The sequence below is a fragment of the Arachis stenosperma genome, chromosome 3, assembly GCF_014773155.1.
Source record: "Arachis stenosperma cultivar V10309 chromosome 3, arast.V10309.gnm1.PFL2, whole genome shotgun sequence".
NCBI classification, from domain to species: domain Eukaryota; kingdom Viridiplantae; phylum Streptophyta; class Magnoliopsida; order Fabales; family Fabaceae; genus Arachis; species Arachis stenosperma.
The window spans coordinates 47,020,540-47,033,781 of record NC_080379.1 but is presented as its reverse complement, the minus strand read 5'-3'; the positions used below and the strand labels follow the sequence as shown (position 1 = coordinate 47,033,781).

At 38.8% G+C, this 13,242-nt stretch overlaps 1 protein-coding gene across 1 annotated transcript; it reads left to right on the top strand.

The window, feature by feature from the left end:
- The first annotated feature begins 12,267 nt into the window (after window positions 1-12,267).
- LOC130966047 (uncharacterized) lies at window positions 12,268-13,032 on the top strand. The gene is made up of 2 exons (XM_057890805.1): window positions 12,268-12,517; window positions 12,728-13,032. The coding sequence occupies exons 1-2, from the start codon at window positions 12,268-12,270 to the stop codon at window positions 13,030-13,032; spliced, it is 555 nt and encodes a 184-aa protein (XP_057746788.1).
- Window positions 13,033-13,242: the final 210 nt, after the last annotated feature.

The following is a 13,242-nucleotide window of genomic DNA, read 5'->3' as shown; positions in this document are numbered from 1 at the left end:
AATAAAAATCCAAAAAAATTAATAAAATCATAAAAATAAAAAATATTTTGTGTTTCTTGTTTGAGTCTTAAGTCAATTTTAAGTTTGGTGTCAATTGCATACTTTTAAAATTTTTTCTTGCATTCTTCGAAAATTCATGCATTCATGGTGTTCTTCATGATCTTCAAGTTGTTCTTGACAAGTCTTCTTGTTTGATCTTGATGTTTTCTTGTTTTGTGTTGTTTATTGTTTTCTATATGCATTTTTCGTTTGTTAGAGTCCATGCATTAAAGATTTCTAAGTTTGGTGTCTTGCATGTTTTCTTTGCATAAAAAATTTTTCAAAAATTATGTTCTTGATGTTCATCATGATCTTCAAAGTGTTCTTGGTGTTCATCTTGACATTCATAGTGTTCTTGCATGCATCTTGTGTTTTGATCCAAAATTTGCATGTTTTGGGTCATGTTTGTGTTTTTCTCTCTCGTAATTAAAAATTCAAAAATAAAAAATATATCTTATCCTTTTTTCTCTCTCCAAATTTTCGAAATTTTGGGTTGACTTGGTCAAAAATTTTTAGAATTAGTTGTTTCTTACAAGTCAAGTCAAAATTTCAATTTTAAAAATCTTATCTTTTTAAATTCTTTTTCAAATTATTTTCAAAATCTTTTTCTTATCTTTATATCAAATTTTTGAAAACTCACTAACAATTAATGTGATTGATTCAAAAATTTGAAGTTTGTTACTTTCTTGTTAAGAAAGATTCAATCTTTAAGTTCTAGAATCTTATCTTGTAGTTTCTTGTTAGTGAAGTAAGTAATTTTAAATTTAAAAATTAAATCTTTTTATCTTTTATCATATCTTTTTCAAAAATTTTATCTTTTTCAAAATTTGATTTCAAAATATCTTATCTAACTTCTTATCTTCTATTCTTTTCAAATTTGATTTTAATATCTTTTTCAACTAACTATTTGACTTTTTGTTTGTTTCTTATCTTTTTCAAAACCACCTAAGTACTTTTCCCTCTCTAATTTTCGAAAATATCTCATCCCTTTTTCAAAAATTCTTTTTAATTGTTTTAAATTTTAATTTTAATCATATCTTATCTTTAATTTTCAAAATTACTAACTCCTTTTCAAAAATTAATTTTCAAATTCTCCCTCTCTTTTCTTATTCTATTTAATTATTTATTTACTAACAATTCTTTTCACCTCTCTTCATCTAAAAATCCGAACCCATTCTTCTTCACTCTTCTCCCCTTTCTTCTTCTACTAACATAAAGGAATCTCTATACTGTGACATAGAGGATTTCTCTTCTTTTCTTGTTTTCTTCTCTTTCATATGAGCAGGAACAAGGAAAAAGGCACTCTTGTTGAAATTGATCCTGAACCTGAAAGAACTCTAAAGAGGAAACTAAGAGAAGCTAAATTACAACAATCTAAAGGTAACCTTTCAGAAATTTTCGAACAAGAGAAAGAGATGGCAGCCAAACCCAACAACAATAATGTAAGGAGAATGCTTGGTGACTTCACAAAACCAACGTCCAAATTTGATGGAAGAAGCATCTCCATTCCTGCCATTGGAGCCAACAATTTTGAGCTTAAACCTCAACTAGTTGCTTTAATGCAACAGAACTACAAGTTTTATGGACTTCCATCCGAAGATCCTTACCAGTTTTTAACTGAGTTCTTGCAGATTTGTGAGACTGTAAAGACGAATGGAGTTGATCCCGAAGTCTACAGACTCATGCTTTTCCCTTTTGCTGTAAGAGACAGAGCTAGAATATGGTTGGACTCACAACCTAAAGATAGCCTGGACTCCTGGGATAAGCTGGTCACGGCTTTCTTGGATAAATTCTTTCCTCCTCAAAAGATGAGCAAGCTTAGAGTGGATGTTCAGACCTTCAAACAAAAAGATGGTGAATCCCTCTATGAAGCTTGGGAAAGATACAAGCAGATGACCAAAAGGTGTCAATCTGACATGTTTTCAGAATGGACCATATTAGATATACTCTATTATGGTCTATCTGAGTTTGCGAAAATGTCATTGGACCATTCTGCAGGTGGATCCATTCACCTAAAGAAAACACCTGCAGAAGCTCAAGAACTCATTAACATGGTTGCAAATAACCAATTCATGTACACTTCTGAGAGGAATTCCATGAATAATGGGACGCCTCAGAGGAAGGGAGTTCTTGAAGTTGATGCTCTGAATGCCATATTGGCTCAGAATAAAGTGTTGACTCAGCAAGTCAACATGATCTCTCAAAGTCTGAATGGATGGCAAAATGCATCCAACAGTACTAAAGAGGCAGCTTCTGAAGAAGCTTATGATCCTGAGAACCCTGCAATAGCAGAGGTAAATTACATGGGTGAACCTTATGGAAACACCTATAACTCATCATGGAGAAATCACCCAAATTTCTCATAGAAGGATCAACAAAAGCCTCAACAAGGCTTTAATAATGGTGGAAGAAACAGGCTTAGCAATAGCAAGCCTTTTCCATCATCTTCTCAGCAACAGATAGAGAATTCTGAACAAAGCTCCTCTAATTTAGCAAACTTAGTCTCTGATCTGTCAAAAGCCACTTTCAGTTTTATGAGTGAAACAAGATCCTCCATCAGAAATTTGGAGGCACAAGTGGGCCAGCTGAGTAAGAAAGTCATTGAAACTCCTCCCAGTATTCTCCCAAGCAATACAGAAGAGAACCCAAAAGGAGAGTAGGCCATTGATGTAATCAATATGGCCGAATGCACAAGGGAGGAGAAGGACGAAAATCCTAGTGAGGAGGACCTCCTGGGACGTCTCTCAAGCAAGAGGAAGTTTCCTATTAAGGATCCAAAGGAATTTGAGGCTCATATAGAGACCATAGAGATTCCATTAAATCTCATTCTACCATTCATGAGCTCTGAAGACTCCTCCTCCTCTTAAGAGGATGAAGATGTGACTGGAGAGCAAGTTGCTCAATATTTAGGAGTTATCATGAAGCTGAATGCCAAGTTGTTTGGTAATGAGACTTGGAAAAGTGAACCTCCCTTGCTCATTAGTGAACTAGATACCTGGATTCAGCAAATTTTACCTCAAAAGAGACAAGATCCTGGCAAGTTCTTAATACCTTGTACCATAGGCACCATGACCTTTGAAAAAGCTCTATGTGATCTGGGGTCAGGGATAAATCTTATGCCACTCTCTGTAATGGAGAAGCTGGGGATCATTGAGGTACAACCTGCCTTGTTCTCATTACAATTGGCAGACAAGTCATTAAGACAAGCTTATGGAGTAGTAGTGGACGTGTTAGTAAAGGTTGAAGGCCTTTACATCCCTGCTGATTTCATAATCTTAGACACTAGGAAGGAAGAGGATGAGTGCATCATCCTTGGAAGTCCTTTCCTAGCCACAGCAGGAGCTGTGATAGATGTCAACAGAGGTAAATTAGTCCTTCAATTGAATGGGGACTACCTTGTGTTTAAGGCACATGGCCATCCCTCTGTGACAAAGGAGAGTAAGCATGAAGAGCTTCTCTAAGTACAAAATCAAACAGAGCCCCCACAGCCAAACTCTAAGTTTGGTGTTGGGAGGCCACAACTAAACACTAAGTTTGGGGTTAAGACCCCATATCCAAACTCTAAGTTTGGTGTTGGGAGTTTTACAACATTGACCTGATCACCTTGTGGCTCCATGAGAGCCCACTGTCAAGCTAATGACATTAAAAGAGCGCTTGTTGGGAAGCAACCCAATTTTTATTTATCTAACTTTTATTTTATTTTATTATTATTATTTTGTGTTTTATTAGGTACATGATCATGTGGAGTCACGAAAAAAATATAAAAATTAAAAACAGAATCAAAAACAGCAGAAGAAAAATCACACCCTGGAGGGAGGACATACTGGCGTTCAACGCCAGTAAGGAGCATCTGGCTGGCGTTCAATGCCAGAACAGAGCATGAATCTGGCACTGAACGCCAGAAACAAGCAACATTCTGGCGTTTGAACGCCAGGAATGTGCCTTGAGGAAAGCTGGCGCTGAACGCCAGTAACAAGCATGGAACTGGCGTTCAACGCCAGAAACATGCTACACATGGGCGTTGAACGCCTAGAGTGTGCATTATCTCGGCGTTTAAACGCCAGAATGGTGTGCAAAGGCATTCTACATGCCTAATTGGTGCAGGGATGTAAATCCTTGACACCTTAGGATCTGTGGACCCCACAGGATCATCTCAGGATCTGTGGACCCCACAGGATCCCCACCTAACATATTCCCATCTTACCTCCTAATCCTATAACACTCTTCCCCATATCACGCTTCCCAATAACTTCAATCTCTCTTTCCAATTACCCCCTTCACCACTCACATCCATCCACTCTTCCCCATAAACCCCACCCACCTTCAAAATTCAAAAAAACTTTCCCACCCAAACCCACCCTAAATAATCGAAACTACACCCTCTCCCCTCCCTATATATACCCTTCCATTCTACTTCATTTCCACACAACAAAACCCCCTCTTCTATACCTTGGCCGAAACCATCTTCCCTCACTCTCCTCCATATTTTCTTCTTCTTCTTCTTCTCTTCTTTCTTCTCTTGCTCGAGGGCGAGCAATATTTTAAGTTTGGTGTGGTAAAATCATAAGCTTTTTGTTTTTCCATTACCATCAATTGCACCTAAGGCCAGAGAATCCTCTAGAAAAGGAAAAAAGAAGACAAAAGCTTTCACCTCCGAGTCATGTGAGATGGAAAGATTCATCTCCAAAAGCCATCAAGACCACTTCTATGATGTTCTGGCAAAAAAGAAGGTGATCCCTGAGGTCCCTTTCAAACTCAAGAAAAATGAGTATCTGGAGATCCGACATGAAATCCGAAGAAGAGGTTGGGAAGTCCTAACCAACCCCATGCAACAAGTCGGAATCTTAATGGTTCAAGAGTTCTATACCAATGCATGGATCACTAGGAACCATGATCAAAGTATGAATCCGAGTCCTAAGAATTATCTCACAATGGTTCAGGGGAAATACTTAGATTTTAGTCCGGAAAATGTGATGTTGGCGTTCCACTTGCCCATGATGTAAGGAGATGAACGCCCCTACACTAGAAGGGTCAACTTTAATCAAAGGTTGGACCAAGTCCTTATGGACATATGTGTGGAAGGAGCTCAATGGAAAAGAGACTCCAAAGGCAAGCCAGTTCAACTAAGAAGACTGGACCTCAAGCCTGTGGCTAGAGGATGGTTGGAGTGCATTTAACGCTCCATCATTCCCACTAGCAACCGATCTGAAGTTACTGTGGATCGGGCCATCATGATTCATAGCATCATGATTGGAGAGGAAGTAGAAGTTCATGAAGTCATCTCCAATGAAATCTACAAAATAGCCGAAAAGCCCTCCACCATGGCAAGGCTAGCTTTTCCTCACCTTATTTGCCATCTATGTTACTCAGCTGAAGTTATCATAGAAGGAGACATCCCCATTGAAGAGGATAAGCCCATCACCAAGAAGAGGATGGAGCAAGCAAGAGAGACCCTCCACAGATCTCAAGAGATGCATGGGGAAGCTCATCATCAAGAAATCCCTGAGATACCTCAAGGGATGCACTTTCCTCCCAACAACTATTGGGAACAACTCAACACTTCCTTAGAAGATTTGAGCTACAATGTGGAACAATTAAGGGTGGAACATCATGAGCACTCCATCATTCTTCATGAAATAAGAGAAGATCAAAGAGCAATGAGGGAGGAGCAACAAAGGCAAGGAAGGGACATAGAAGAGTTTAAGGACATTGTTGGTCCTTCAAGAAGAAGACGCCACTAAGGTGGATTCATTCCTTGTTCTTATTTCTTTTTGCTTTTCAGTTTTTATGTTGTGTTTATCTATGTTCTGTGTCTCTACTTCATGATCATTAGTGTTTAGTAACTATGTCTTAAAGTTATGAAAAATTCCATTAATCCTTCACCTTTCTTAAATGAAAAATGTTTTTAATTCAAAAGAACAAGAAGTACATGAATTTCGAATTTATCCTTGAATTTAGTTTAATTATATTGATGTGGTGACAATACTTTTTGTTTTCTGAATGAATGCTTGAACAGTGCATATTTTTTATCTTGTTGTTTATGAATGTTAAAACTGTTGGTTCTTGAAAGAATGATGAACAAAGAGAAATGTTATTGATGATCTGAAAAATCATAAAATTGATTCTTGAAGCAAGAAAAAGCAGTGAAAAAGCAAAGGCTTGCGAAAAAAAAGTGGCGAAAAAATTAGAAAGAAAAAGAAAAAAAAAGCAAGCAGAAAAAGCCAATAGCCCTTAAAACCAAAAGGCAACGGTAAAAAGGATCCAAGGCTTTGAGCATCAATGGATAGGAGGGCCCAAGGAAATAAAATCTAGGCCTAAGCGGCTAAATCAAGCTGTCCCTAACCATGTGCTTGTGTCATGAAGGTCCAAGTGAAAAGCTTGAGACTGAGTGGTTAAAGTCGTGATCCAAAGCAAGAAGAGTGTGCTTAAGAGCTCTGGACACCTCTAACTGGGGACTCTAGCAAAGCTGAGTCACAATCTGAAAAGGTTCACCCAGTCATGTGTCTGTGGCATTTATGTATCCGGTGGTAATACTAGAAAACAAAGTGCTTAGGGCCACAGCCAAGACTCATAAAAGTAGCTGTGTTCAAGAATCAACATACTTAACTAGGAGAATCAATTAACACCATCTGAACTCTGAGTTCCTAAAGAAGCCAATCATTCTGAACTTCAAAGGAAAAAGTGAGATGCCAAAACTATTTAGAAGCAAAAAGCTACAAGTCCCACTAATCTAAGTAGAATTAATATTCATTGGTATTTTGGAATTTATAGTATATTCTCTTCTTTTATTACTATTTTATTTTCAGTTGCTTGGGGACAAGCAACAATTTAAGTTTGGTGTTGTGATGAGCGGATAATTTATACGCTTTTTGGCATTGTTTTTAGGTAGTTTTTAGTAAGTTCAAGCTACTTTTAGGGATGTTTTCATTAGTTTTTATGATAAATTCACATTTCTGGACTTTACTATGAGTTTGTGTGTTTTTCTGTGATTTCAGGTAATTTCTGACTGAAATTGAGGGACTTGAGCAAAACTCTGATAGGAGGCTGATAAAGGACTGCTGATGCTGTTGGAATCTGACCTCCCTGCACTCGAAATAGATTTTCTAGAGCTATAGAACTCCAAATGGCGCGCTCTCAACGGCGTTGGAAAGTAGACATCCAGAGCTTTCCAGCAATATATAATAGTTCATACTTTATTCGGGAATTGACGACGTAAACTGGCGCTCAACGCCAGTTCCATGTTGTTGTCTGGAGTCAAACGCCAGAAACACGTCACGACCCGGAGTTGAACGCCCAAAACATGTTATAACTTGGCGTTCAACTCCAAAAGAAGCCTCAGCACGTGGATAGATCAAGCTCAGCCCAAACACACACCAAGTGGGCCCCGGAAGTGGATTTATGCATCAATTACCTACTCATGTAAACCCTAGTAGCTAGTCTAGTATAAATAGGATAGTTTACTATTGTATTAGACATCTTGGAACATCTTGGAACATCTTGGATCATCTCTGGACGCCTAGTCCTTAGACCTTGAGAGCTGGCCATTCGGCCATGCCTGAACCTTTCACTTATGTATTTTCAACGGTGGAGTTTCTACACACCATAGATTAAGGGTGTGGAGCTCTACTGTACCTCAAGTTTTAATGCAATTACTACTGTTTCTATTCAATTCTCTTTATTCCTATTCTAAGATATTCGTTGCACTTCAACTTGATGAATGTGATGATCCGTGACACTCATCATCATTCTCACCTATGAACGCGCATGACTGACAACCATTTCCGTTCTACCTTAGGCCGGGCGCATATCTCTTGGATTCCTTAAACAGAATCTTCGTGGTATAAGCTAGAATTGATGGCGGCATTCATGGGAATCCAGAAAGTCTAACCTTGTCTGTGGTATTCCGAGTAGGATTCCGGGATTGAGTGACTGTGACGAGCTTCAAACTCTTGAAGGCTGGGCGTTAGTGACAGACGCAAAAGAATCAAGGGATTCTATTCCAACCTGATTGAGAACCGACAGATGATTAGCCGTGCTGTGACAGAGCATTTGGACCATTTTCACTGAGAGAATGGGATGTAGCCATTGACAACGGTGATGCCCTACATACAGCTTGCCATGGAAAGGAGTAAGAAGGATTGGATGAAGCAGTAGGAAAGCAGAGATTCAGGAGGAGCACAACAACTCCATACACCTATCTGAAATTCCCACCATGGAAATGCATGAGTAACTTTATCTTTATTTTACGTTTATTTACTATTATTTGATTTTCTAAATTCTATAATTTATTTAAATCTGCCTGACTGAGATTTACAAGATGACCATAGCTTGCTTCATACCAACAATCTCTGTGGAATCGACCCTTACTCACATAAGGTTTATTACTTGGATGACCCAGTACAGTTGCTGGTTAGTTGAACGGAGTTGTGTCCACACATAGCAAAGAGCCATTGTAATTATTCCATACAACAACAAAGAGTACAACATTGATGATCACAATTTCGTCCACCAGTGTCTATGCCTTAAAGTTATAAATGTCATATGAATCCATCACCTTTCTTGGATGAAAAATGTTTCTAATCACAAAAGAACAAGAAGTACAGGATTTTGAATTCATCTTTGAAACTAGTTGAATTAGTTTCATGTGGTGACAATACTTTTTATTTTCTGAATGAATGCTTGAACAGTGCATATGTCTTTTGAATTTTTTGATTAAAGAATGTTAAACTTGTTGGCTCTTGAAAGAATGATGGAGAAGGAGAAATGTTATTGAGGATCTGAAAAATCATCAGATTGATTCTTGAAACAAGAATAAGCAGTGAAATAAAAAAAAGCAAGCAGAAAAATAAACAAAAAGGCAAGGGTAAAAATAAAAAGTGATCCAAGGCAAAAAGAGCGTGCTTAAGAACCCTGGACACCTCTAATTGGGGACTCTAGCAAAGCTGAGCCACAATCTGAAAAGGTTTACCCAGTTATGTGTCTGTGGCATGTATGTATCCGGTGGTAATACTGGAAGACAGAGTGCTTTGGGCCACAGCCAAGACTCATAAAGTAGCTGTGTTCAAGAATCATCATACTTAACTAGGAGAATCAATAACACTATCTGAATTCTGAGTTCCTATAGATGCCAATCATTCTAAACTGCAAAGGATAAAGTGAGATGCCAAAACTGTTCAGAGGCAAAAAGTTACTAGTCCCGCTCATCTAATTGGAGCTAAGTTTCATTGATATTTTAGAGTCTATAGTATGTTCTCTTCTTTTTATCCTATCTGATTTTCAGTTGCTTGGGGACAAGCAATAATTTAAGGTTGGTGTTGTGATGAGCGGATAATTTATACGCTTTTTGGCACTGTTTTTAGTATGTTTTAAGTACATTTTAGTTAGTTTTTAGTATATTTTTATAAGTTTTTATTTAAAATTCACTTTTCTGGGCTTTACTATGAGTTTGTGTGTTTTTCTGTGATTTCAGGTAATTTCTGGCTGAAATTGAGGGACCTGAGCAAAAATCTGATTCAGAGGCTGAAAAAGGACTGCAGATGCTGTTGGATTCTGACCTCCATGTACTCAAAGTAAATTTTCTGGAGCTACAGAAGCCCAATTGGCGCGCTCTCAATTGCGTTGGAAAGTAGACATCCTGGGCTTTCCAGCAATGTATAATAATCTATACTTTGTCCGAGATTTGATGGCTCAAACCGGCGTTGCAAATCAGCTTCAAAATTCCCGGCGTTTAACGCCGGAACTGGCACAAAAGTTGGAGTTAAACGCCCAAACTGGCACAAAAGCTGGCGTTTAACTCCACGAAAAGTCTCTACACTTGAAAGCTTCAATGCTCAGCCCAAGCACACACCAAGTGGACCCCGGAAGTGGATTTTTACGTCATTTACTCATTTCTGTATATCCTAGGTTACTAGTTCACTATAAATAGGATCTTTTGACATTGTATCTTTACCTCATGACACATTACACGTTTCTTATTGTATCTTCTACGGCATGAGTCTCTAAACCCCATGGTTGGGGTGAGGAGCTCTGCTGTGTCTTAATGGGTTAATGCAATTACTACTGTTTTTCATTCAAAAGCGCTTGTTTCCATTCTAAGATATCACTTGCTCCTCAACTTGATGAATGTGATGATCCGTGACACTCATCATCATTCTCACCTATGAACGTGTGCCTGACAACCACCTCCGTTCTACTTTAGATTGAGTGGATATCTCTTGGATTCTTTAGCCAGAATCTTCGTGGTATAAGCTAGAATTGATGGCAGCATTCAAGAGAACCCGGAAGGTCTAAACCTTGTCTGTGGTATTCTGAGTAGGATTCAAGGATTGAATGACTGTGACGAGCTTCAAACTCGCGATTGTGGGGCGTTAGTGACAGACGCAAAAGAATCACTAGATTCTATTCTGACATGATCGAGAACCGACAGATGAATAGCCGTGCTGTGACAGAGCGCGTTGAACATTTTCACTGAGAGGATGGGAGGTAGCCATTGACAACAGTGAAACCCTACATACAGCTTGCCATGGAAGGAGCCTTGCGTGTATGAAGAAGAAGATAGTAGGAAAGCAGAGATTCAGAAGATAGAGCATCTCCAAAACCTCAACCTGTTCTCCATTACTGCAAAACAAGTATTTATTTCATGTTCTTCTACTTTTCACAATTAAACCTGAGAATTATTGATATCCTGACTAAGAGTTACAAGATAACCATAGCTTGCTTCAAGCCGACAATCTCCGTGGGATCGACCCTTACTCACGTAAGGTATTACTTGGATGACCCAGTGCACTTGCTGGTTAGTTGTGCGGGATTGCAAAAGTGTGATTGCAATTTCGTGCACCATGAAGCACACAACCATCATGAAGAAGCAGTTGGCAACTATGCTCCTCCACAAGAGAGGAGAGTGCTAGGCTCTTATATCAATCACAATCCTGGGAATTGTGGGAGTAGCATCTTGAGACCTAACATACATGCCAACAATTTTAAGCTCAAACCAAAGCTAATCACTCTTGTTCAGAACAACTATTCATTTGGAGGAAATGCTCAAGAAGATCCAAACTAAAATCTAACCATATTTTTGAGAATCTGTGATATGGTGAAGGCTAATGGTGTCCACCCGAACACTTATAAGCTACTGTTGTTTTTCTTTTCTCTCGGGGATAAATCATCAAAGTGGTTGGAATCATTTCCAAAGGAGAGTTTGACAACTTGGGAAGATGTAGGAACAAATTTTTGGCAAGATTTTACCCTTCCCAAAGAGTTAACAGATTGAGAGCTGAGGTGCAATCTTTTAGACAATAAGATGGGAAAACTCTCTATGAGGTATGGGAGAAATACAAGGAGTTGACAAGAAAATGCCCTCCGGACATGTTCAATGAATGGGTACAACTACACATTTTCTGTGAAGGATTGACACAAGAATCAAAGAAGGCTTTAGATCACTCTTCAAGAGGCTCTCTCAACAAGAAGAAGACAATCAAAGAGGCCATAGACATCATAGAAACTGTGGCCAACAATGAGTACTTCTATGCCTCGGATAGAAATCAAAGAAAGGGAGTAATGGAGCTCACTTCTATGGATGCTCTGCTGGTTCAAAACAAGGTGATCACAGCTTAACTAGCAGCTCTAACCAAGCAGATGGAGAAGAATTAAGTCTCAACTATCCAAGCCCAAGCACCTATGTAAGAAGAAGACACTCCAGAAGTTGAATGTGAATGGGAGTAAGCCAACTATGTGAACAATTCATCCAGACCACCATATGACCCCAATGCCAAAATATACAACCCAGGTTGGAAGAACTACCCAAATTTTTGGTGGAAAAACCAACAAAACCACAACCAATATCACAAACCATACCACTCTAACCAATACAACAACCCCAGCCATCAATCTAATACCCATAAATCCTACCATAACTCACAAAATGCACCCTACCACTCCACCCAACAACCATACAACAACCATTCTCAAGATGTATCATCCTCAACCCTACAACCATATGATAACAGCAACAAATTTGCAAGATTGGAGGCTGCTATATCACAATTGGCAGGGAGTATTGCCACTGTTGCAGAGAGACAATTGCAAGCTGAAAAAAATATAGATGCAATCCAAGAGGAGGCCAGATCCAACATAAGGAACCAATGGGTAGCAATTTCAAAACTAGAATCACAACTAGGGAGCTTGTCCAAATAGATAGCAATGCCTACACACACATTTGCTAGTGATACCATGGCTAACCCAAGAGGGGAATGCAAGGCCATCACACTAAGAAGTGGAAAGGTAGTGGTGGAGGCTTCCTCAAACCACAACTTGCAAGAAAAAGAAGCTGTAAATGACTCAGAGACCAAGAAAGAAGAAGAGACACCTGATATAGCTCCACCAAAGCAAGTTTTAAAGCCCTATGTAACAAAAGCACCCTACCCACAAAGGCTGAGAAAAGATGGGAAGGACAACCAGTTTTCTAGGTTCTTAGAGATCTGTAAGAAGCTTCAAATTAACATACCTTTTGCTAAGGCATAAGAGCAAATGTCACTCTATGCCAAATTTCTAAAGGAGATCATGACAAGGAAAAGAAATTGGGGAGAAAAGGAAACTGTGGTACTCACAGAGGAATGCAGTGTCATCATACAAAAGAAGCTTTCCCAAAAGATGAAAGACCCTGGGAGCTTCTAAATCCCCTGCATCATAGGGGATATCAACATTGAGAAAGCATTATGTGATCTGGGAGCTAGCATCAACCTTATGTCCTTAGCCATGATGAAAAGAATGAGAATTGAAGAAGCCAAACCAACAAGAATGACACTTCAATTAGCTGATAGAACATTCAAGTTTTCACATGGAATGGTGGAGGACTTGTTGGTCAAGGTAGGGGAGTTCATCTTCCCAGTTGATTTTGTTGTACTTGATATGGAGGAAGAGGCTAACATATCAATCATACTAGGAAGACCATTCCTAGCTACAACTGGAGCTATAATTGATGTACAAAAGGGATAGTTAGTCTTAAGATTACATGAAGAAAAGATGGTGTTCAATGTTTTCAAAGCAATGAGTTACCCAAAGGAGTCTATTGGAGAGTGCATGATGGTGGATACAATAGAGACACTAGTCCAGGGAGTTTTGGAGGAAGAAAAATTTGAAGAAGCAATGGAGCAAGATTAACAAGCATCATGTGGTGAACTACCAGAAGAAATCATAGAAGGCTCA